At 40.5% G+C, this 22,940-nt stretch overlaps 2 protein-coding genes across 7 annotated transcripts in view; one reads left to right on the top strand and one right to left on the bottom strand.

Annotated features, from left to right (window-relative positions):
- rab3gap1 (RAB3 GTPase activating protein subunit 1) overlaps positions 1–7,244 on the top strand; it is a 30,020-nt gene extending 22,776 nt beyond the window's left edge. Inside the window, exons 21-25 of one of the 2 annotated variants that reach the window (XM_042336149.1) lie at positions 26–129; positions 215–330; positions 3,111–3,213; positions 5,066–5,086; positions 6,197–7,244. In XM_042336149.1, the coding sequence (XP_042192083.1) occupies positions 26–129; positions 215–330; positions 3,111–3,213; positions 5,066–5,086; positions 6,197–6,433 (581 nt within the window). In that variant the 3' untranslated portion in view covers positions 6,434–7,244. The remainder of the gene's footprint in view (positions 1–25; positions 130–214; positions 331–3,110; positions 3,214–5,065; positions 5,087–6,196) is intronic. The other variant, XM_042336150.1, reaches the window with a different exon arrangement.
- A 784-nt stretch (positions 7,245–8,028) lies between these two features.
- zranb3 (zinc finger, RAN-binding domain containing 3) overlaps positions 8,029–22,940 on the bottom strand; it is a 47,749-nt gene continuing 32,837 nt past the window's right edge. For all 5 annotated transcript variants that reach the window (XM_042336538.1, XM_007896195.2, XM_007896198.2 and 2 more), the window contains 7 exons: positions 22,764–22,861; positions 21,199–21,300; positions 19,968–20,110; positions 18,434–18,580; positions 16,476–16,869; positions 9,842–9,973; positions 8,029–8,637 (listed from right to left, as the gene is read on the bottom strand). In XM_042336538.1, the coding sequence (XP_042192472.1) occupies positions 8,539–8,637; positions 9,842–9,973; positions 16,476–16,869; positions 18,434–18,580; positions 19,968–20,110; positions 21,199–21,300; positions 22,764–22,861 (1,115 nt within the window). In that variant the 3' untranslated portion in view covers positions 8,029–8,538. The remainder of the gene's footprint in view (positions 8,638–9,841; positions 9,974–16,475; positions 16,870–18,433; positions 18,581–19,967; positions 20,111–21,198; positions 21,301–22,763; positions 22,862–22,940) is intronic.

Below are 22,940 nucleotides of genomic sequence, written 5' to 3'. Positions count from 1 at the left end.
TTAACTTGTTTATATTCTTCTTCAGAATCCATTGAAGATATCCCTTGTGTAAGAAAAATAATTCAACAGATAGTTACTCATGTCAGCAAACTTTTAAGATATTCAAACCCTGATCTCAAAAAGTTAGAAGTAAGTTTAGTGTACTTTATTTTAAGAGGTTTACAATTATCTTTATGGAATTGGGAAACCATAACTGGCTGACTTTCTTTTTTAGGATATAATTAATCAGATAATAGCTTCAGAAGCCATTATTGCAAGATCTCGCTCACTTCAAGCCAAATTTGGAATTAATAAATGTGAAAAAGAAGATGAACGTGAAGAACTAGAAAGGTAAAATATAGTTTGTTTCCTAATCAGTAACTGTTGCTCTCTTTGGTTTAGTTAGTTGCCACTTTGGTTATTTTCTTAAAACTAAACTGAACCAAGCAGTGAATTTTCTTATCTTTGGAACAACAACAACAAGATTATATTTGTATAGCGCCTTTCACATCGGGCGGATGTCCCAAGGCGCTGGACAGTGTACAGCATTTCAGACCCGAGCTGGGGTTGGGGGGGTCAGGCAGGGGAGGGGAAGGGGGGTGGCCGATGGCATGGTCGAAGAGGAGGGTCTTGAGGCGGGACTTGAAGGAGGGGGCGAGGCGGAGTGACTGGGGAATGGAATTCCAGAGGTTGGGGGCAGAGTGGCTGAAGGCTCTCCCACCAATGGTGGGGTGGGTGGGTCGGGAGACGTGGAGCAGACCAGAGCCGGCTGAGCGGAGGGAACGGGCAGGTTGGTAGGGGGTTAGGGTGGGGCGAGGCCATGGAGGGCTTTGTATGTGAGGACCAGGATCTTGAACTGGATCCTCTGAAGGATAGGGAGCCAATGGAGTCGGGCGAGAGTGGGGGAGATGAGCCAATCAGGAGGGCCTCAGTCTTGTTCACATTCAACTGTAGGAAATTTGCCCTCATCCAGGACTTGATGTCTGACAGGCAGTCTGTCAGGACAGCAGTGGGCCTGGAGTTGAGGGTGGAGGCAGAAAGATATAGTTGGGTGTCATCCGCACACATATGGAAGTTGACCCCCATGTCTGCGGATGATGTCACCAAGGGGAAGCATGTAGATATTAAAGAGGAGAGGGCCAAGGACAGAGCCCTGGGGGGCGCCAGATGTGACAGTGTGGGGGCTGGAGGAGAAATCGTTGGAGGCAACAAAGTGGAGACGGTGAGAGAGATAGGAATCGAACCAAGCAAGGGCAGGCCCACGAAGACTGAGTAAAGAGGAGAGGTGATGTATGAAGGTGGAGTGGTCGACAGTGTCGGAAGGCGGCAGAGAAGTTGAGGAGGACAAGGAGGCAGAGGGAGCCCTGATCATAGATGTTCAGAATGTCATTAGTGACTTTGACCAGGGCTGTTTCTGTGCTGTGGGCAGCGCGGAAGCCGGATTGGAGGGGTTCAGAGGGAATGGCGAGAAAGAAAGCGAAGCTGGGACGCAACAACTCGTTCCAGGACCTTGGACCCTCAAGCTGCTGAAACTCTGGTCCACACCTTTATCACCTCAAGGCTGGACTATGGGAACTCTCTCCTCGTCGGCCTTCCCGGCACCTCCCTCCACAAGCTGCAAGTTATTCAGAACTCTGCAGCTCGTGTACTGTCCCGCACCAGGCTTCGGGAACACATCACTCCCACCCTCGCTCGCCTCCACTGGCTCCCCATCCCCCAGAGGATCGAATTCAAGATCCTTATCCTCACCTACAAGGCCATTGACGGCCTTGCTCCCTCCTACCTCTCCGACCTACTATCTCCCTACTTACCTGCCCGTACCCTCCGTTCCTCTGGCTCCGGTCTGCTCCACATCCCCCGTCCCAACCGCCCTACCATCGGTGGCCGGGCCTTCAGCCTCTCAGCCCCCAGGCTCTGGAACTCCATCCCCCAGTGCCTTCGCCGCTTCCTCCCTTCCCTCCTTCAAGGCCGGTCTCAAGACCTTTCTCTTTGACTGTGCCTTCAGCTCTCCTCTCGACTCTCTACTCCCTCCTCGCTCCCTCCCTTCCCTCCCCGACCATTTCCCCCCTGCTCGGGTCCTGACCCAACTATACAGTGCCTTGGGACGTCCTCCCGACGTGAAAGGCGCTCTATGGATGAAATCTTGTTGTTGTTGTTGGAGAGGAATGGGAGGTTAGAGACGGGGCGGTAGCTGGGGAGGAGGGATGGATCCAGGGGAGATTTTTTCAGGATGGGGCTGATGACGGCCATTTTTAGGGGGGTGGGAACTCAGCCGGTTGACAGGGAGAGGTTGATGACATCGGACAGGAAAGGGGCCAGAAGATGGAGCTGGGAGTCGAGGAGAGGTGGAGATGGGATCGAGGGAGCAGGTGGTGAGTTTGAGTTTGCGGACAGTTGTGGTGAGAGAGGAGGGAGAGATAGGGTCGAAGGAGTATAGGGGGGGATGGGTGGGGGGTGGATCATGAGGGAGAGGTGATGTGGGGGTGGCGGTGGACGGGGCTAAGGTGTCTGAACGTATCCCCTCGATTTTAGATTTGAGAAAGTCCAGCATCTCCTCACAGTTGGAGTTTGAAGAGAGGATGGCCGAGGCATGGGAAGGTGGACGGAGGAGACAGTTAGTGGTGAAGAGACGCCGGGGGTTGTCCTTTGCTTCCAAGATATCCTTGGAGTAGAAGGAGGATTTGGCGGAGGCAAGAGCACAGCAGTAGGTCTTGGTATGGTAAAGCCAAATCTGCTGATGGACCGTTAGTTTGGATTTGGTCCAGACACGTTCGGCAGCTCGCACTTGTGCCTTGAAGGAACGGAGATAGCTGGTGTACCAGGGGGATTTATGGAGTATGAGGCAGTTCGGGAGGTGAGGGGGGCAAGGGAGTCCAGAATGGAGGAGAGGGAGTTGTGGAGAAATATGGAGTCATAAATGTACAGATTTTATTTCTTTCAAATTACAATAGCCCATTTAACTCTGTTATACTGTATTGAAGGTATACATTTTTCAGATTCTGCTCTTAATATTGAGCGTTTTGGCACAATGAATAAACTGAAATTGGGTTTCCAATCGCATGCTTATCATTGAGAGAATGGATAGAATACTTTCTAGTTCACTAACTTTTTAAAAATCCTTTTATGGCTAGGTTTGTGAGCTGCCTTTTAGAGCAGCCAGAGGTGCCAGCTACTGGAGCAGGACGAGGACACATTGGGACTATTATCTACAAGTTATTTGTGAATGCACAGAGGGTAAGAAAAATGAATGTGAATCTATATTTCTGTTAATATTTGTGCCTGATTTTTTTAATTAGGCAAATATGCTTCCATTATCTACCATGTATGTATCTGGGAAGCAGTTTTTCATTTGGTTTAAACAATGTTGAAATATGGAATTGATAAGTGATCCACGTCCATTGAATTGGAAGGTACAGGTGATGCCATCGCATTTGCCCCCCCATCCTCAGACTTGCACATGAAGACTGACCACTTGGCTGCAATATTGGCAGTGCCTTAACACATGTGAGATTAAGCTCCAGCATGAGGCAGTGTCTGGCGGGGGTTAATAATACGAAAGCAAACCCAGACTACTATCCCTCTACTAATCATCATTCTGTATTGTGAGAGACATTCGATAAATAGCAGCTTTCTTTCCTTTTACACAACTGTTTAAAACTGTTTTGCTACCGGTTGAAATGCTCTTATTTGTTTCAATTGTGGGAACCCCTTTGTTTTAACCTTTCTAAACTGTTATTCTGTTCATTATAATAATTGATAAACTTTATTAATATGACTACACAGTGGAGAACTTAAACCCTTAAGAAAATTTTGAATAATTTCATGATACTTTGGGGGGAAGGGCCATTTGGAAATGAATTACACACTAGTCATTGCAAAATAACTAGAAAACAAAATTAGATCATATTTTCTGCTAGCTGCAGTAAACCTCAATATAGATAAATCAGCAGTTTAATATGGCATATTGACATTTAATTGTAAGATTTTTACCTTTGGCAGTATATACCGATCTGTATTATTCCACCTTCTGACAATGTGTCTTAATCGAGGCACTTTTATAGTACTTGAATGTAATCACTGATGTCTGCAGCCATTAGACATTTAAAGTGTTATTGCATAAATTGCAAATATACAACTTTAAAGCTGTGTACTTTTATTCTAGCACTATCAGAGCACTATTTATTAAATCAGCAAAGATCTATCCCAGATGGTATTTACATTGGTATTTTTGTATTACATTTAGTACAGTAACAATGTATTCTGGCTTTAGAAGAAAACCTGTATGCAGTTTGAACATGTGGGTAATGATGATTTTAATGGCTATTATTGCTGTAATGTGCAATCAGATGTTTAACAATGTGGGTATAAAGCACAACAACTTCCAATTATATTCCCTAATTAAAGAATCCGAGTATGGACTTCTTTCAGTACTTAGAAGTTCATACATCGCACTGACTCGTGAAACTTAATTAAAGAATCCCAGTTGAAATTAGCTGCATTTTAAACCCCATTTTACTTTTACATTTATTAATATGGAACAATATTAAATTTATGCAGTTAATACGTATAAGGATACAATGTATGAAATACATTTGTTTCCATTTCTCACAAACAACTAAAAACTCATACCATAACCGTTTTACCTCAGATTTGTTCACTTCAGTTTTTCATGGAGTAAAATTATAAGTAAAGCCTGTATAAGTTAAATGTCACTCTCAGGAACTTGCTGCTAAAGTTTAGTAAATTTTATATTTTTCAGACTTGTGTAATTATTTCTGAGTAAAGGATTTACATGTGTTGCAGAAACTGTTCAGGCTTTTTTCTTGCCATTTATTTCATCTAAACCTCTTGTAAATATTTGTAGTAACTTTTTCCGTTGATATTATTCCAGGGTGAATAAGCCTGTATCAATGAAACAATCATTTTAGTGTTTGATGTGGAATGAAGATGCATGTTTCATATCTTTAAAAAGGAAAATATTTCTTTGGACCTTTGTCTAACCCCTTATTAGCCATCTGACTTGTTTTTTCTTTCTTCATCATTGTGTTCCTCTCCTAATACTACTTTTCTCTCACCCTTTCTCAAGCTGGCTGAATCTACTGAAGAGGTAACAACCAGCCCTTCTGCTCCCATCACCCTCAAATTCATGCCTCATGTAGATGCAGTTGTTATTTGGAGGAAATGCATAACCTACTATTTATTTTACCTGTCAGCTGGGCTCACCCGGTAGCACTTCTGTTGTAGGTTTGAGACTCGTAGGAAGACTTAAGCAGTTTTGGCTGAGCAAAACTGTACTTTTTCCTTTCTTTCCTTCATTCTACCACTGCAATGCCTCAGTGAGTGAGTGCTTCATTCTTCAGGATGAGATGTTAAACTGAGATCCAGGCTAGAAGTTGTGTTCAGTTGGACGTTAAATCCCATGATGCTTCTTGATCATTTACTTCATAATAATTTTAAGACTTTGTGGTACAAAACTTTGCCATTGTTCCTTCAAAACTGTCATTGCACTTCGCAGTAATTAGCTATGAAGCGTTTGACATAAGACACCATTATTTTTTCAAGTTCTTTCATTTAAAACTGTTTTAAATCAAAAGTTGTTAGTGGTCCCACCGTTCAAGTTACAGAAGCGACTAAAAGCACTCTAAATTGCACTGTACTTTACCAAATTCAGAATATTGAAAAAACAAATACATTAATCTGATCAGTCAACAAAACTTCATTTTACATCCTAAAATGTCATTTTAACCTTTTTAAAAAATATAATTGGATTGTAATTTGCTACCTATTTCTCTGGAGATTTTGATTCAAGTTAATCCATGTTTTCGTAAAATGTATGTTGATCAACTTCAGGGTGAGATAAAACTACGTAGTTTGTGTCTCCTGGAATTTACACACTCCTGAGCTGTGCAAACAGAGACAGCTTTGGTAAGCTCTCATTGTTGAAAAAGTGAGTCTTAAGCAGGGAAAGCGTATCATACTCCCAGTTGACCCTAAAAAAAGTGTTATGTACCAGCATTTACTTCAGCATCTACATGTATGGCCATTTTCATCTTCCACGCAAAAATCCATATGCACAATTTGCCTTTGTCTAACAGATGTTTATTTTTGCACTTCCCAAGTATATGAATCATGAGCATTGGTTAAATGTTTTAATTATTTTCCATTGCAGAACTGTTTTTTGTATGAGTATTGTAAACCTATCTATTCCATTTTAAAGGCTGCCACTCTGACACCAATTGATGATGAACCCAGAAAGCCTTCTTCTGAGCGCAGGCCAAGCTCTGGAGCAGTCCCTGAATTTCCTCCTCCAACTGGCCGTGAAATAATTCTTCGAACAACCGTGCCTCGACCAGCACCATACTCGAAATCTTTGCCACAGCGCATGTACTGTGTCTTATTAAAAGATGATTTCCGTCTAGCTGGTGCATTTTCCTCAGACACCTCATTCTTCTAATTTTGTGATAATGGAGAGGCGTTTGTTAAAGGAAAACCAGACGTACTAGACTTACTGTCATTCGTATATTTTGTCACGCACTTGTGTAAACTGTAGATGCATATGTTTGCATGGTGGCTGTTAAATATCACAGTTAAGTGATCTGAAAGCACTCCTTGTTTTCCTCCCCTCACTACCATATAAAGCATGCAAATTTAGAAAAGTACCATAATTTGATTTTGTTAATATATTCAATAATAGATGATACTGGGTAAATGTGCAATTGTTTTATCAATTTGAGTTGAACATTTTTCAGATATTGTGAAAGCATGATTTATAGTCAAATTGTTAAGCTTTTGTAAAATGGAATCGATAGTGTACAGTGTATTTTGAAATGCTTATTAATTCAGTTGTATATTTATGCAGGGCAGTTAAATGTAGACATTTCATAGCTTTGAGCAAGCAAGAAGTGGCATTTCAATTACACGTCATGTTTCCCACATTCAGTTTTGTTTCCAATTCTGTATGGTTTTAAAGATATTTTATAGCATTGGTAAATTACAAGTTTAAAAGCTGTATCATTGTTAACTAGTGAAATATTGCTTTGAAAGGAAGCTCATAGAATATATTTAATAGACAAAATCACTTTGGCAGAATATTTTTCATATGGCATCAATATGGCAAAACTAGTAGTATAAGGCTATTCTAAGTCGTGTTGCTAAAGCAACTATCCAGGATACAATTCCCTGTAACATTGCAAGCTGTGTTGGTGTCTGCAAATGGCTGGTATTTAAATAAAATCTGCCTGCTCACTTTTGAGCATTGAAGTGTTTATAAACCCATGATAAATGAATATTTTAAAAGATGTACTATAGTTGATGGTGTTACCATTAAACATGAGAGAGAAAGGGTTAGAATAAAACCAGCTTTCTTACATCAACTCAAATATTGGTGTTGTCAATCAAAATAAATAGGAAACTTTTGCATATGAAAACAGCCAGCTATCCACGGTTTCATCAATTGAACAAGTTGCTGTATAAATCTGAATGCCAAAGCTGGAAGCATTGCATTATCGAGAACTGACAGCTTTAATGTTAAGTACAAAAAAAATCACTAAAGCTTTTGTATATTCACAAAGCAATTTTCTTCAAAAGTTGGTGATTTATGGTCATGGATATTTGGGTAGCAGCAGCACCTCCACTAGCTCAATGAAGTAATGATTTCCATCTGATCCTAGGACTGGCTCTTTGATCAGGGAGGATGTCACCCTTACCCCTGACCGTTTCTCACTCAATAATAATCCTTGAATATGATATTTGATATAGCGCCTCTATCACATCTGCAAGACGTCTCAAAGCGCTTCACAGAATATACTGTAAAATTATTTGACTGTATTTTGTGGGCAAAATGTGGCAGTCAATTGTGCACAGCAGTGTCCCATGGATTGAAGTGACCAATTTTTTTTTGAAGGAATTATTACCCCTGGAAAAGTGATCTGCCAATTGACTAATTTATTGCTAGGTAAACAGGCGTGTGGAATAAGGAAATTTGCCCATTTTGCCCTGCCTGGGAATTGAACCCAGGTCTCTCGCTTGCGAGGGTAGTGTTCTAACCGCTAAGCCACAGGACTCCCAATGTTCAGGATCATTGGGTACCACAGTTTTAGGAACCATAGTCTTTCTTTTTACCTCCCTCAGCAATGAAATGTCAAAGTACGTTGGAGGGCTCATTGAAGCAAGCCACAGATCATCAAGCCCCTACCACAATCTCTCTTATACATCAGTAATTGCACAAATTATACACACATCAGAAGTAACCTACTGATTGCTATGTAGTGACCCCTGTTGGAGGCAAGAGGCCTGATTGCAATGTTCTCCACAGTAGAATGAATAGCTCAGTGGCACTGCAGACTTGTAATAAAGAATGGGTCCTGGACCAGGTTTGATGACTCACCAACACTTGTGGCAATGCACCCTGCCAAGCAGTGAGTTGTAGAATCTCGCAGTGAAAAACTAGCAGGTAATATAAAGGAAGTGTTTTGGATATCAACATCCTATACAGAGGTAAAAAATTACATTTACATGGTACATATTGAATTTCTTCTCCTGGTTACTTTAAATTTTACATCATTTCTTGACAAAAAATCTTGTGATGTCGGACCCAAATTTTAAAGCGCTTGACAATCGCTTTGCCTCGCTTCTCTCTCTAGCTTGTTTGGCAGTCCTCTACAAAATGAAAAAAATAATTTGTTAACTTCTGAAATGAAGAAACAGTAATAACTGGAATTAAGAGTTTATTTCACAATTTATCATTTTCTTAAAATTTAATAACTTTAAAATTCAAATACCGTGTACTTCCCACAATATTATCCTAGGTCACTAGCACGAAAATATAATTAATATTTGAATTTAACATAGCGCCTTACCCCCTGTACCCCCATCACACCAGTTCCAGCCAGGCTCCACTGGTCCCCTATTGCCGAACAGATCGATTTCAAGATCCTCATGCTCGTTTCCAAATCCCTTCATGCCCTGGCACCTCCCTACATCTCGAACTATAATAATAATCCTTGCATTTGATATAGTGCCTCATCGCGTCTTCGAGACACCACAAAGCCTTTCCCAGAATATACTGTGAAGTAAATTGACTATATTTTGGAAAAATTTAAAAAAATAAAGTTTTTTAAGTTATAGATCTTATTGACTGAAATCTGTCACCAAACAGTGAAATTAAATGATCCTTTTCTTTGGTACAGTATTTTCCAACCAGTAGTTGTCAGTGTACTTTGCCACATTAGACTGGATATAATTTACAACGATCAAATGCAAATGTTGATGGCTCTTGCCCCCATTTCAAAAAAAGCAGGAACAGTTCAAATGCTTAGTTAAAAAGCATCTGTAGAAAATATCCAATGTCAAAAAACATCCAAGACCAGACTGGGAAAAATCTGGATTCAAGCTATTGCCTCCAATATGTAATTCCATGCTCCTTGGCCTTACAAAGCATTTTCAGTTCTTAAATTCAACAGATAACACAACTAATCCAAGTAAATTGTAATATTCTCCAAGTAAACCAAATGTATAATACTCAATCATAATAGTTAAGTGCTCCAAGATGCTACCCGTTCAGGCAGAGAGTTATAATAAATTATATAGGGCCTCTTATCATGTGAGCACAGAAAAATCATTTATTTTTAATAACTTCCATTTAGTGAATGGAATCTGAAGTGAGATGTTAAATTTCACACTTAATACAATTCAATATTGTACTATGTATCACATTTTGCTCTGTATTCAACCATATCTTCCTTCTATCAATCTTGGGAAGTGCAAGGTATCTGAGGAGCATCCAAATAATTTTTAAAAAACTGTCGTGGGAAAATTATAGGCTGTCAACCATCGGGATGACATTAATTACCAATTCACTAACCTCTTTGTGACACACGGTACAGAGTGTCTGTAAGTTGACAAGTGAGCACTGTCCTCCTCCTCCATAGACTGGTTTAATGTGATCCACTTGCCAAAACTGACCCTCGCTTGGGTTCTGAATAATTTCATTCAGCTAAAAACAAAACATGCAAATTCAGTAATTACATATTTAGTACCTGAAATAAAATGTGATTCATTGAAGAATCCTCAAGTTAAATAAAATCACTAGACTACCACTCACTGAATTCAATGCAGAGGGATGGAGTAATAGACTTATTTATTCTTACAAAAAAAGGCTGCTATAGAAATTAGATCATGTTTCAAAATTACAATAATAATAGTAATAATCCTTGCATTTGATATAGCGCTTTTCACGTCGGGAGGACGTCCCAAAGCGCTTCACAGAACACACTGTAAAGTGAATTGACTGTATATTTGTGGGCGAACGCGGCAGCCAATTGCACACAGCAATGTCCCACAAACAGTCATAGATTGAAAATGACCAATTTATTATTGTTTTTGGTTTTGGAGGGATTATTATTAGGCTCTGTGTGGAGTAAGGAAACTTGCCCAAGGTTTCGCCCTCTGCCTGGAATTGAACTCAGGTCTCTCACTTGCAAAGCGAGTGCTCTAACCACTGAGCTACAGGACTCCACAAATAATCCTTGCATTCATTATAGTGCCTTTCATGTCAGTAGAATGCCCCAAAGTGCTTCACAGGAATTATCTACATAAAGTGTAGTGACTATTTCTATGGGTGAACACAGCAGCAAATGTTCCAATAACCATACACATGTGAAATATTTTTAATAGTAAATCCACAAATTAAGGAATGATTGCAGTAAAGTGTGGAAATAACTCCTAATTATGTAATACTGCAATTACTGATGTATACACACACACAAAACAGACATTCCAAAAACAGACAGAAAAGGAACACAAGCAAAGAAAATTATCAGTGTTGAAATTTACTTATTCCAACACTGATAATTTATATCAGTGGTGAGTTTATATTCAACAATTTAGCAAATCTGTTTTGGATGTCAGGCCTTATGGTACATAATTTATGCTCCGATTTGTTTAATTCTGGCTCAGGGTTCAAACTTACTTTATCTCCAGTAAATATAAATTTCCATTTATTCTACCATCTGCTCATTCTATTTATTTTTCTTGTTCTATAATCAGCTGTACCTTCCCGTTTTCCTCTAGGTTAATTATGTGCATGAGAGACAGAGAGAAAAATGTGTGCATGGTTTATGGCAAAAGGTTTTGCCTTGTGGACAGTTATGATAAACTATTGTGCTCATTTTAGTGAAGGAGTTTGAAAACTTTCTAGAGTTGTATCCATACCAATGACCTGCCAATGTATTCCCCCCTGAAACTTACAATGCTCAAAGGAACAAACATCAGAATGATTCATATGAACAACTGTTATATGCTCATGTAATCAGGCAAATATTGTATATCAAGGCCATTACTCTTTCACACTGTATGTAAACTATACAATAGAAAACTAGGTAATCTAGAAAAAGCTTTTAAAAAGAAAATGTGTTCCTCTTTTGTTGTTAATCCTTCAAAAAACAATAATTGGTCACTCAGTCCACGGCTGCTTGTGGGTCACTGCTGTTGTCCAATTATTGCGCAATTGGCTGCCATGTTTCATTCAAAAATATACAGTCAATTCACTTTAGAACTCTGCAGCTCGTGTACTGTCCCGCACCAGGCTTCGGGACCACATCACTCCCACCCTCGCTCGCCTCCACTGGCTCCCCATCCCCCAGAGGATTGATTTCAAGATCCTCATCCTCACCTACAAGGCCATTCACGGCCTCGCTCCCTCCTACCTCTCCAACCTACTATCACCCTACCTACCTGCCCGTACCCTCCGTTCCTCTGGCTCCGGTCTGCTCCACATCCCCCGCCCCAACCGCCCTACCATCGGTGGTCGGGCCTTCAGCCTCTCAGCCCCGAGGCTCTGGAACTCCATCCCCCAGTGCCTTCGCCGCCTCCTCCCTTTCCTCCTTCAAGGCCGGTCTCAAAACCTTTCTCTTTGACCGTGCCTTTAGCTCCCCTCTCGACTCTCTTCCCCCTCCTCGCTCCCTCCCTTCCCTCCCCTCACCCTGACCATTTCCCCGCTCCTCGCTCCCTCCCTTCCCTCCCCTCACCCTGACCATTTCCCCCCTGCTCGGGTCATGACCCAACTGTGCAGCACCTTGGGACGTCCTCCTGACGTGAAAGGCGCTTTATAAATGGAATCTTGTTGTTGTTGTTGTTTACAGTATATTCTGTGAAGCACTTTGAGACGTCTCGAAGACATGAAAAGGGCTATATCAAAGGCAAGGATTATTATTATAATGGTTAAAGGAAGCTAGAAACTGTTCAAATAGCTTATTATCATTGCCAAATTTATAATATTAAATAATTTTATCAAAGACATTTATGAATTGCGTGAACAGAACAGAAATAAACTCGGGCAGATCCCATGAAACTTGTCGTCATTGTCACTGTGCCCTAAGAAGCCTCTTCCATTGATCACTTTCTGCTTCCTAAGCCACTTCTTAATCTAATTTTACACACACTCCATGAACTTTTAACAGGTTCCACATGTAGAGTTGTCAAATGACTTCTAAAAATGCAAATACATTTACATCCAATGGGGAATTCTCTTTTGATTGTGGTCCCTTGCGTTCCAAGAACCTAGTTTAAAACGTTCTAAATCAATAATAATAATCCTTGTATTTGACATAGAGCCTTATCAAGTTGTCCAGCATCTCAAAGCACTTCCAGGATTTACTGTAAAATGTAATAACTGTGTATGTGTAGGCGAATCCTGCAGGCAATCTGCGCACAGCAATGTCCGACAAACAGTTACAAAGCGAACGACCAATTTTATTTTAGGGGTTATTTACCAGGACACAAGAAGAAACTCCCTTCTTTTTTTCCGAATAGTGTCATGGGATCTTTACGTCCACCTGAACAAACTGTCATTTCGCATTTGATGTTTGGTTTAAAGTTTCATTTGAAGGTCGGCAACTCTGACAATGCAGCTGTCTCGCAGAATAGTATTGGAGTGTCAAGCTAGATTATGACCTTAAATTCCCAGCGCGAGATGTGCTTGAACCCATAACCTTCTAACTCAGAGATGAGTGTTACCAACTGAGCAGGTTGCTACCTAATAATCTGGATCAACAGAAACGTTTGGCTGCAATCTTTCCATGGAATCCACTAAAAACAACACCCTCCGCTAGAAGCTTGTAAAAATGCAGTGTGCTGGGTCCTAGCCTCTGCGGCCAGCTGTTTACTGGACGCTGCTACTGTGGGCGGAGTGGCTCAGGGCGCACATTCGCTGTGCAGCGCGAGCGGGAAATGGGCTTCGCTCACCCCCAGATCCCGAAGTTGAGATTGCCTATGTGTGTCTCTCTCTCTCCTTTGTCTGTACGTGTGTGTCTGTTTGTGAGATGTGTGTGTGGTTGCGGGTGTCTCTTGAGTGTCTCTCTCTGTGTCTGTGAGTGTGTGTGTCTCTCTCTGTGTCTGTGAGTGTGTGTGTCTCTCTCTGTGTCTGTGAGTGTGTATGTGTCTCTCTCTGTGTCTGTGAGTGTGTGTGTGTCTCTCTCTGTGTCTGTGAGTGTGTGTCTCTCTGTGTCTGTGAGTGTGTGTCTCTCTCTGTGTCTGTGAGTGTGTGTCTCTCTCTGTGTCTGTGAGTCTCTCTCTGTGTCTGTGAGTCTCTCTCTGTGTCTGTGAGTGTCTCTCTCTGTGTCTGTGAGTGTGTCTCTCTCTGTCTGTGAGTGAGTGTCTCTCTCTGTGTCTGAGTGTGTGTGTGCATCTCTCTCTGTGTCTGTGTGTGTCTCCATGTGTGTGTCTCTCTGTGTCTGTGAGTGTGTGTGTCTCTCTGTGTCTGTGAGCGCGTGTGTGTGTCTCTCTCTGTCTGTGAGCATGTGTGTGTCTTTCTCTATGTATCTCAGTCTGTGAGTGTATGTCTTTCTCTATGTATCTCAGTCTGTGAGTGTATGTCTCCGTGTCTGTGAGTGTCTCTCTAGGTGTGTGCATGTGCAGTGTGTGTAACACCAATCGACTCCCCACAATTTTCCGCAACATCTGTAACATTTCCCTGCAATTCATGGCAAATATTTCTGCAAATTTCTATTGGCTTTGCTAAAAAGGAAGAGGCTTGGGAATTTAAGTAGGGAAAAGAGCTCTTCTCGAGTAAAATGCTACAAATTACTTCTGGTCTCCTACCACCACCAAGTACTTTGATTATATAGTGTAATATTTCAAACATTTCGTCCCATCAGCCCTGTTAAAATAACAACGATATTAAAATGGTGCTTTGCTTTTGGTTCTCGTCCAAGAAACAATATTTTTATTATCTGCATTTACCACTGCCAAGTAGTAACTGAAATTTATTTACAAATCAGTTATTTCAAATATAGAACATTTATAACAAGATTAAATATTATTACCTCACAACATGCTCCAATAACTTCATAATCCAATATTTTTATTATCTTTAAAAATTCCCCGAAAGGTACTTGCTGATAAAGTACTTTTTGAAATAAAGTTTTGCTGGAATATTGAGAAGAATGCTTTCACACAGCGAGTTATTTGGATCTGGAATGCATTGCCTGAGAGAATGGTGGAAACCGATTCAATAACAACTCTTAAGAGAGAAGTAGACAATTATGGGAGAACAAGTTTGCAGGCCTATGGGGAGAGAGCGGGGGAGTGGGATTTATTTGGATAGCTCTTTTAAAAGAGCCGGCACAGACACGATGGTCTGAATGGCCTCCTTCTGTGCTTTATAAAGCACATGCTTTAAAGCGCTCTGTCCTTTAAAGCGCTCTGAGATGCCGTCTGGCGTGGAGGGCGCTATATAAACCCAAATTGTTTTGTTGTTATATAATTCTATGATTGCATTATTAATAACTTCAGTTTGCCTGGAGAGCCCTCAGTAACAAAAGCTACTTTATTAAGTACAATTAAACCAATTAAATACATTAGCTCAAAGCCTTGGCATCATGTTAGTGTAACAGTTTTTAATTGCCCCACAGATTCTCGATAGCTGGAAGTTTTCTCAGTTTTAAGTACATTAATAACAACCCCCTGTTATATTAAATACCACATTGCTATTTGAAATTCTGTGATACAATTTCTTTCTCAAATCAGAGAACAGATTTTGTAAGAAAACATCCTTTGAAGTTAAGAATAAAGAGGGAAAGTGAGGTAAATATCAAATGCAAATCAAATGCAAGGATTAAATCTTGTGTTTTACACAAAGGGTAATAGATTTGTGGAATATGTTACTAGGGAAGTGGACTGAAATAAACAGATCTTTGAATCTAATCAGAACAAAATAAAATGTGTTTGAGAGATAAATTTATTTTCCATTATATTTACCCTACAGAGGAATCTAAATTTGCTACAAAAACTTTCCAATCTTTTGCTACAATACTGAGATAGGTAGAGAGTGAACCAGATGCAATAGTAAGTAGATCGCAAGATAGCCTCAGAGGAAATAAATCATAATAATCTTTGCATTTGATATAGCGCCTTCTAACATCGCTGAGATGCCTCAGAGCACTTCACAGTATATACAGGAGGGGCACAGCCCCGCCCACAGGAACATTATACAATAAACAGCTGGCAGCGGTGCGCAGAGGCCGGGACTGAGGAAACTTCATTTTTACAGGTTTGTACCGGAACATGTTGTTTGTGGCGGAGGGATTTGTTTGGAGCGAATCCTTTTGTAGAGGAGGGACTCGCTTGTAGAGATGGACTCGCTTGTAGCGAATACCTTTGTAGTGGAGGGAGTTGTTTGTAGCGGATCCTGCGGAAAAATTACGGCTGCACTTTTCTATTGGCCCAGGTAATCGCTTGTCAAATGCATGGCGCTTTGATGGAGGAGGGGCGAGCAGCACACATGACAAACTGCACTTCATTTTATAATCAGGATTAACATATCACTTTTTTAAAATGTAATTTTATTCCTGTTCACTATTGTGTTGCAATGATAACTAATCCTAAAGGGTTAATTCTAAAAGGGTTAGAAAAGACTGAAATGAAAATGACCAGATTTCACAACAAGCTATAAACACTGTGGGCTCAGCAACCTAAACCTAAAGCTCCTCCTCAGGGAGCAAAAAAAAACATAAACACTGAAATCTTCTGTAATTATAGATTTTGCAAGCAAATGTGAAAAATTCCATCCCACATTGCAACCTCTAAATTGCTTGCTGACCTAATCAAAACACAACAGTCCTTTCACATCTTACAAAGATTAAAAAAAAAGAACAGGAACAGGAGAAGGCCATTCAGCCCACTGAGTCTGCTACACCAGTTTATTGGATCTTGGCAGATCTTTTGATTCCAGTGCCTTGCTCCTTCAGCCTTAATAAATCTAATACTAAAAAGCTCTGGTTAGGCTTACTCGTAGAGAGCAGAAAGATAGTACAGTACAATAAATTCAAGGAAATACTAATTTAAAATAAACATGCAGTCAAACCAATTTACAGAATATCCTGTGAAGCGCTTTGAGACGCCTCAATGGCGTGATAAGGCGCTATATCATTATTATGTTTTTTTAGAAAATGTAAAATATAAACTGATCAAAAATGAAAGAGTTGCTTTTAACCCCTTACCTGATCTAAGGAAAGTTGCGCCAACCATATACTTTGAAGACGTTTTTTCCGAAGGGCTTTGGGTGCATCTTTCACAGTAAGATACAACTCATGAGCATTGAGCTTACATTGCTGACAGATCCCGTGCTCAACCTCAAAAACCTTTGATCTCATGTAGCTGCCATTAGAACGGATCAGAAAGTCTTCCTGGCATTTTGGGGAGCAGAATCGTGTATCCCAATCTGTAGAGTCATGAGGTTTGCTGATCTGGATTGTTGGCTCCTGACATGCAAGGCAAAGTGGCTTTCCTTCATGGTTCACTGCTTGAATGTAGCCAATTTGTAGAGAAATTTCATCAGCTTTAAGCAAGGTAGACAAACTGTCGCAGTCTGTTTTCTCACTGTTGACACTGTTCCTGTTGAAAGTAAGAGAAGTACAATTAAAATCTATATAAGGTTTAATTAAGCAGGACTGAGATTAAGAGTGTTAATGTAGAAAAAAATTCCCCCCAAAATTCTGTGTTGATTAATTCCTTCAAAAAAAACATGGCATTTTGGGATCAAGTGGGAAGTTATAAAATTGAAATTGTTAAATACTCCATGAACAGAACGGTTCCTGTGTGACTGTTGCATGTTGTTGAAGAACGTCTGCTCCCCAGAGTTGAACAGTGAAGACTGGATGGACATTCTGAACTTCTGCTGGATTACTTTTGATATTGGGAAGCATTTGTGGAGAACATTCATTTATTAAAGTGAAATGGGTGTTGTTGAGTACGTATAAGATACAGTAAAACTTGCATATGTCTGAATCGCCCAGTATAATCGGCCCAGTCCTGTTCAAGAGTTTATATTCTATGCAAGTTTGACAGAACTGATATTTTGCATAAGTTTTATTAAACGTATGGCTCCAACTAACCCGACTTATGAGGTTTATTGAAATTGGCCTTTGGAACCCGTGGGATTTGAATGGGTTAATGGTCTCTTCTAATTTCATTGATGTTCTTCACTGTTACTCTTGCCCTCATTTGCCTCATTTTTGACAAGCGGCTGAACAAATAAAGTAAAAGCTCTATACAACACAGTATTGCTACTGAGTATCATTTTGCCTTATTGTTATTGTGCAATATATTGCAGTAGCTTTGCAGAGTTTATGATTCTGTTATGCTGCTCAGCTATTTGACCAAGTTCATTCACTGTATAGATTTTTTTTACACACTGTGTAACTTTTATTCTATTTTGAAGTAGTTACGTTCCTGAACTTGTATTAAATGCAAACACTGAATATTATCAATTGCAACACTATATTGGGAGGGAGAAGGGAGTTTCTCAGTTTCCTGGCCGACAAACCCCCCCTCCCCCAAATAACACTGGTCATTCGCTTCATGGTTATTTGCAGGATGTTGCTATGTGCAAATTAGCTGCTGTGTTGATCTCCAAATTACAGTCACTACTTTTAAAGTGAAATCTTGTGAAGCGCTTTGAATTATCCTTCCTGACATGAATGGCACTATATTGAATGCAAGGATTATTATTATCACATCGTCTAGAAGCATTTCACAGAACTTCCATGGAGCAAAGAATTTGCACATAGCAATGTCTAAACGAACACCCATGAAATAAATAACCAATTTTTTTAATCTGCAGAATTATTGGCCACTGGGAGAAACTATCATCTATTTTTAAATACTGCCATGGGATCTTTAACGTCCACTTGAACAGGTAGATGGAACAGTTTAATGTCTCATCTGAAAGACAATACCTCCAACAATGCAACAATTCAGCAGCACTGCACTGTCAACCTCGAGCTCAAGTGAGACTTCAACTCACATCCTTATGACTCAGAGGCTGACAAGATGTTTGGCTGCTTGCATTTTTTCAGTGTTGCACGATTCCTGAGAAATGTGTTGAGTGTTAAGACTGTGAAACTCACATTCATCACAGCCTTTTTCGTCTGCTGAAAAGGAAACCAATGAAACATACTTGCTTAAATTCTCCCCTGTTGCTGGATTAGATTTGGTTTTATTTTTGCCAAAGAATGCAGAATCTTTTGCTATAACTCGAACACTTCCACTTTCACTGCGTGCCTTATTCAGAGAGCCAGCAGCTACATCTTCTTTTGTTAAGAATCTGCAAAAAGGAGAGAAAATAATTTCAAACCAGTTTCCAATAAGGCAGCACTTTTTTAACTAGGGAAAAGTAAGCAGGACACAAAAATGACTTAAGTATAAAAATACAAACAAATCACTCTAGGCTCTCATCACTCTGATTCTCTGTGAACTGGTTTCACTCATCTACTTCATTTAAAGGAAATCTCAAATGGAATTACACACACTCAAAATATCTCTGGTTTGATCCTCAAGCTAAAACCCATTTAGCTGAAGTGTAGGGCAACAAGGTTGATAAAAGCAAAAGAAAGGAGACATAAATCAAGCAACATTATCTTGGTCAATGTGTGAGCTGGCCGGCAGTCACTGCCTAGGCGCACACACACAATAGTAATAACTCAAAGAGGTACCAGACGGTAGCTGGCACTCACTGAACGGCACCCCAGCCTACTTGAGTGTTCAGTGAGACGCAGAAATGCAGAAACAATCCTAAGGATGTGCTTCAAAAGCCCGTGTAAAAGAAAAACATTTTTGCTTTATATTTGAGTGGCTATTTCCATCTTTCAAAAGATCCCTTCAAATAAAGAAAATATTTGATCATTTACTCCACCACTGTTTGCAATTAGCTGCCGCAGTTCGCCCACACAATAGTCTTTACACTTTACTGAATATTCTGGGAAGCGCTTTGGGATGTCTTGAAGGCGCTACTATATCAAATGCAAGGATTATTATTATTTTATTTAAGATCCTCTTCCTCGCTTTCAAAGCTACCCGCTGTCTTGCTCCTTATCTCTGTGACCTAATTAACCTTTACCAACCTGTCCGCTCCCTCCACTCAACAGGCACCCACCTGCTCTGCACCCCCCGCCCTGCTTGCTCCACCATGGGTGGCTGGGCCTTCAGCCTTTCTGCCCCTACCCGCTAGAACACCATTTCGGAATCCCTCCACCTTACTCGCTCCCTTGATTTCTCCAAGGCCCGTCTCAAGACCTTTCTCTTCAATGTGCCTTTGGTTATCCTTCCACCCACCTTGCCCTCCACCCCTTTTGATTCCGATCCCAACTCGAGTGCAAACCCTTCACTGTTCAGCATTTTAGGACAACCTCCTGTTGTGAAAGGGGCTATATGAATGCAATTTGTTGTTGTTGTTGCTGATCTTGTAAAATCACTAAAACACCCACATGAAGAAACTACTTGTGAACATTACTCAATCCACCTCACAAAGCCGGCTTCTATGTTTACTCAAATTGCTCTAAATTTAGACCCAGATCTTTGACCCTTGCTTAGTTTTTTTATTGAACTTTTAAAACAATAAAAACAAAAATAAAAACCAAAAATGGAAGATCATGAAATAAGTGGATTCACTATCTGACCAAGAACCCTTTGAAATATACTTCAAAATAGCTGACCTTTTAGTACAGCTTTGTCTCCGCTGTTCCTTTGTGATGCTTTCGAATGCGAGAATAGGACTGCAGAAGATCTGACCACTTTTCCTGATCAGTTTTTGCTTCATGGCACTTAAACTGAACCATTCTCGTACAAACCGCAGAACCTCAAAGTTGGGAAGCAAAAATTGATTTGGCAATGTTAAATGATAAGTAACAAATTCAGCTAAATCACATTGATATACTGCTGTACAGAAACAAATTTTCCTTCTTTTTCTGGAGGATTCAGTTGCAACTTCTGTGCAATTGAAAACATCTTAATTGTATAACTGCCTAACATAAATCATTTCACAATCGTCATAAATACATCCATTATTTCATTTGATTCATTTCATTTGAAAAATGTACTGCGAACGGCTTCGGCTGGAAAGGATCCTACCCAATTCTTAGATGGGATGGTTGGTTTGAGTAAATGACATAAAATGCTGCTGCTGCACTAACCTCACCACAAACACTGTACACTTAGCTCCTCCTGAAACATGGTGCAAGCAGTCACTTATGTAATAACATTACTGAGGTGGTTTATTATGTAATTGATAGCATAGGCTTTCAATTATTATTTAATTATTTTCAACATTTTGATTTTGAGCAAAATTAATAACAAGTGACTCAATTATTATAATTAGTGCACCATTATTACATGCCAATTTTACAAACACACCCTGTACATCAGAATCCAGTAAGCTTCACTTTACGTCACAAATTTAACAAACACACATAGCATCCAGTAGCAGAATCATTTGTTTTTACTGTGCCTCCACTAGTGAGCAGTCTGTGTTAGTTTGCAGAATTGTGGTTTATGCATGTGTTTTTTGCCCCATGTGCCACATGATTCTAATAAAGAAAGGCACTATCAAATAATGACAATAAATTGCATTTATATAGGACCCTTCACTTCGGGAAAATGTCTCAAGGCACAGAACAGTGAAGGATTTCCACTTGAGCTGGGGGCTGCAGTCAAAGAGGGGTGGGGGTGGAAGATGAGCAAAGGCGCATTCAAAGAGGAAGATCTTGAGATAGGCCTTGAAGGAAGTAAAGGAGAGGGCAAGGCATAGGGGCTCCAGGATAGAATTCCAGAGCGTGGGGGCAGAAAGGCTGAAGGTCCAACCTCTGACGGTGTCTGAGGATCACTATTTCTGATAATAATCTGATGTTTTATTACTCTTTAGTTAGCGGACATATACTATATACTTACCACTGCATAGTTTTTCTTCTGTTGAAATATTTCTGGTAAATCCTCCCAGTTTTCTAACTTTACATCCAAAGGAATAAAATTAGAGTTCAAAGGTTCTGTTTCCTAATAATAAACAAAGAGCAGCAAAGACTCACAAGAAGATTTTTGAAATTTTAATACTGTAGTTCAGAACAATTTGTCCAGGTGACAGGGGAATTGTAGACAACAACAACAAAATAACATTTGTAAAGTGCCTTTCACGTCAAGAGGACATCCCAAAGCACTGAACAGTCAGCGATCAGGACCCGAGTGTAGGGGGCACGGTTGGGATGAGGGAGGGCAGAGGGGGTAGGAGGACGGCTGAAGGCATGATCAAAAAAGAGGGTTTTGAGTTGTGCCTTGAAGGAGGCAAGAAAGGAAGCGAGTCAAAGTGATTGTGGGATGGAGTTCCAAAGAGTGGGGGCAGAGAGGCTGAAAGCCTGACCGCTGACGGTAGGGTGGGTTGGGTGGAAGACCTGGAGCAGGCCAGAGCCTGCTGAGCGGAGGGAGTGGACAGGTTGATAGGGAGTCAGCAGGTCAGAGAATGTAGGAGAGGGCGAGGCAGTGGAGGGCCTTGAAAGTGAGGACGAGGATTTGGAATTCTATCCTCTGAGGGCTGGGGAGCCAGTGGAGCTGGGCGAGAGTGGGGGTGATGGGGTCACAGAGCCTGATGCGGGAGAGGACATGAGCTACAGAGTTCTGGATGATCTGCAGCTTGTGCAGGGAAGAGTTGGTGAGGCCAACAAAGAGGCAGTTTCCGTAATCGAGCCTTGAGATGACGAATACACGAATGAGGGTTTCGGCAGCCTCAGGGTTTTGGCGGTTAGACAATCAAACATCAGACGGAATAATACAAAGCATGGTTTCATTTCATTACATAATGACCTGAACGATACTTGTATAGAAATTAGGTTCATAAAATGGAAGGAAGCACAGCAGGCTATTTAAACATGTCTTTTTTTTGAAGGATGATTATCCCTGGAAAATGTTCTACCAATCGACTAACAACCGGGTTCTTACTTACTGCTAGGTAACAGAGACATGTGGAGCAAAGAAACTTGCCAAAGTTTTCGCTCCGCCTGGGACTTGAACCCAGTTCCTCTTGCATAAATGGAATTTCAATATTACAGTAAAACCCGGTTATGACACGATAGTTTGGGGAGGATCGATAAAAACCCAACCAGGCATGATTGCTGTATCAAATGTGCTTATCACATTTGTGCGATAAAAATGCCTTTCATGTTAACAAGTCCACACTATAAGCAAACTTGTCTGATCGAGACACATGTTATGATGAGGTTCTACTGTAGTTTGTTCTACTGAAAACACAATTTACTTTTGCTCTAAAGTCCTGTATCCATTTAGTCCACTTGGAAGCTGACAACCACTACAACAACAACAAAATTACATTTATAGAGTGCCTTTCATGTCGGGAGGATGTCCCAAAGCGCTGATCACCTTTCTGAGTGCTCTTTTGTTTGCGACTTAAATAGTTCAAATCTAAAATATATTCAATATCACTATACTGAATATATATGCCCACTTACCTTTGTATAGAGATATACTCTGTCAGTATGCTTGCTTGCACAATATGCAAAACCATCATAAACAGGAATATTGTTGTCACAGGGGATATCCACTTTTTCTGAACAAGAGAAAGAAAAAAAATGTAACTTGTAAGAAATGTCACTATTAGTTCCTCTTTTACAAAACACAATATTTTT

Source organism: Callorhinchus milii, unplaced genomic scaffold, assembly GCF_018977255.1.
Source record: "Callorhinchus milii isolate IMCB2004 unplaced genomic scaffold, IMCB_Cmil_1.0 Scaffold6, whole genome shotgun sequence".
Classification (NCBI taxonomy): Eukaryota; Metazoa; Chordata; class Chondrichthyes; order Chimaeriformes; family Callorhinchidae; genus Callorhinchus; species Callorhinchus milii.
This window is presented reverse-complemented; position numbering and strand designations above follow the sequence as displayed.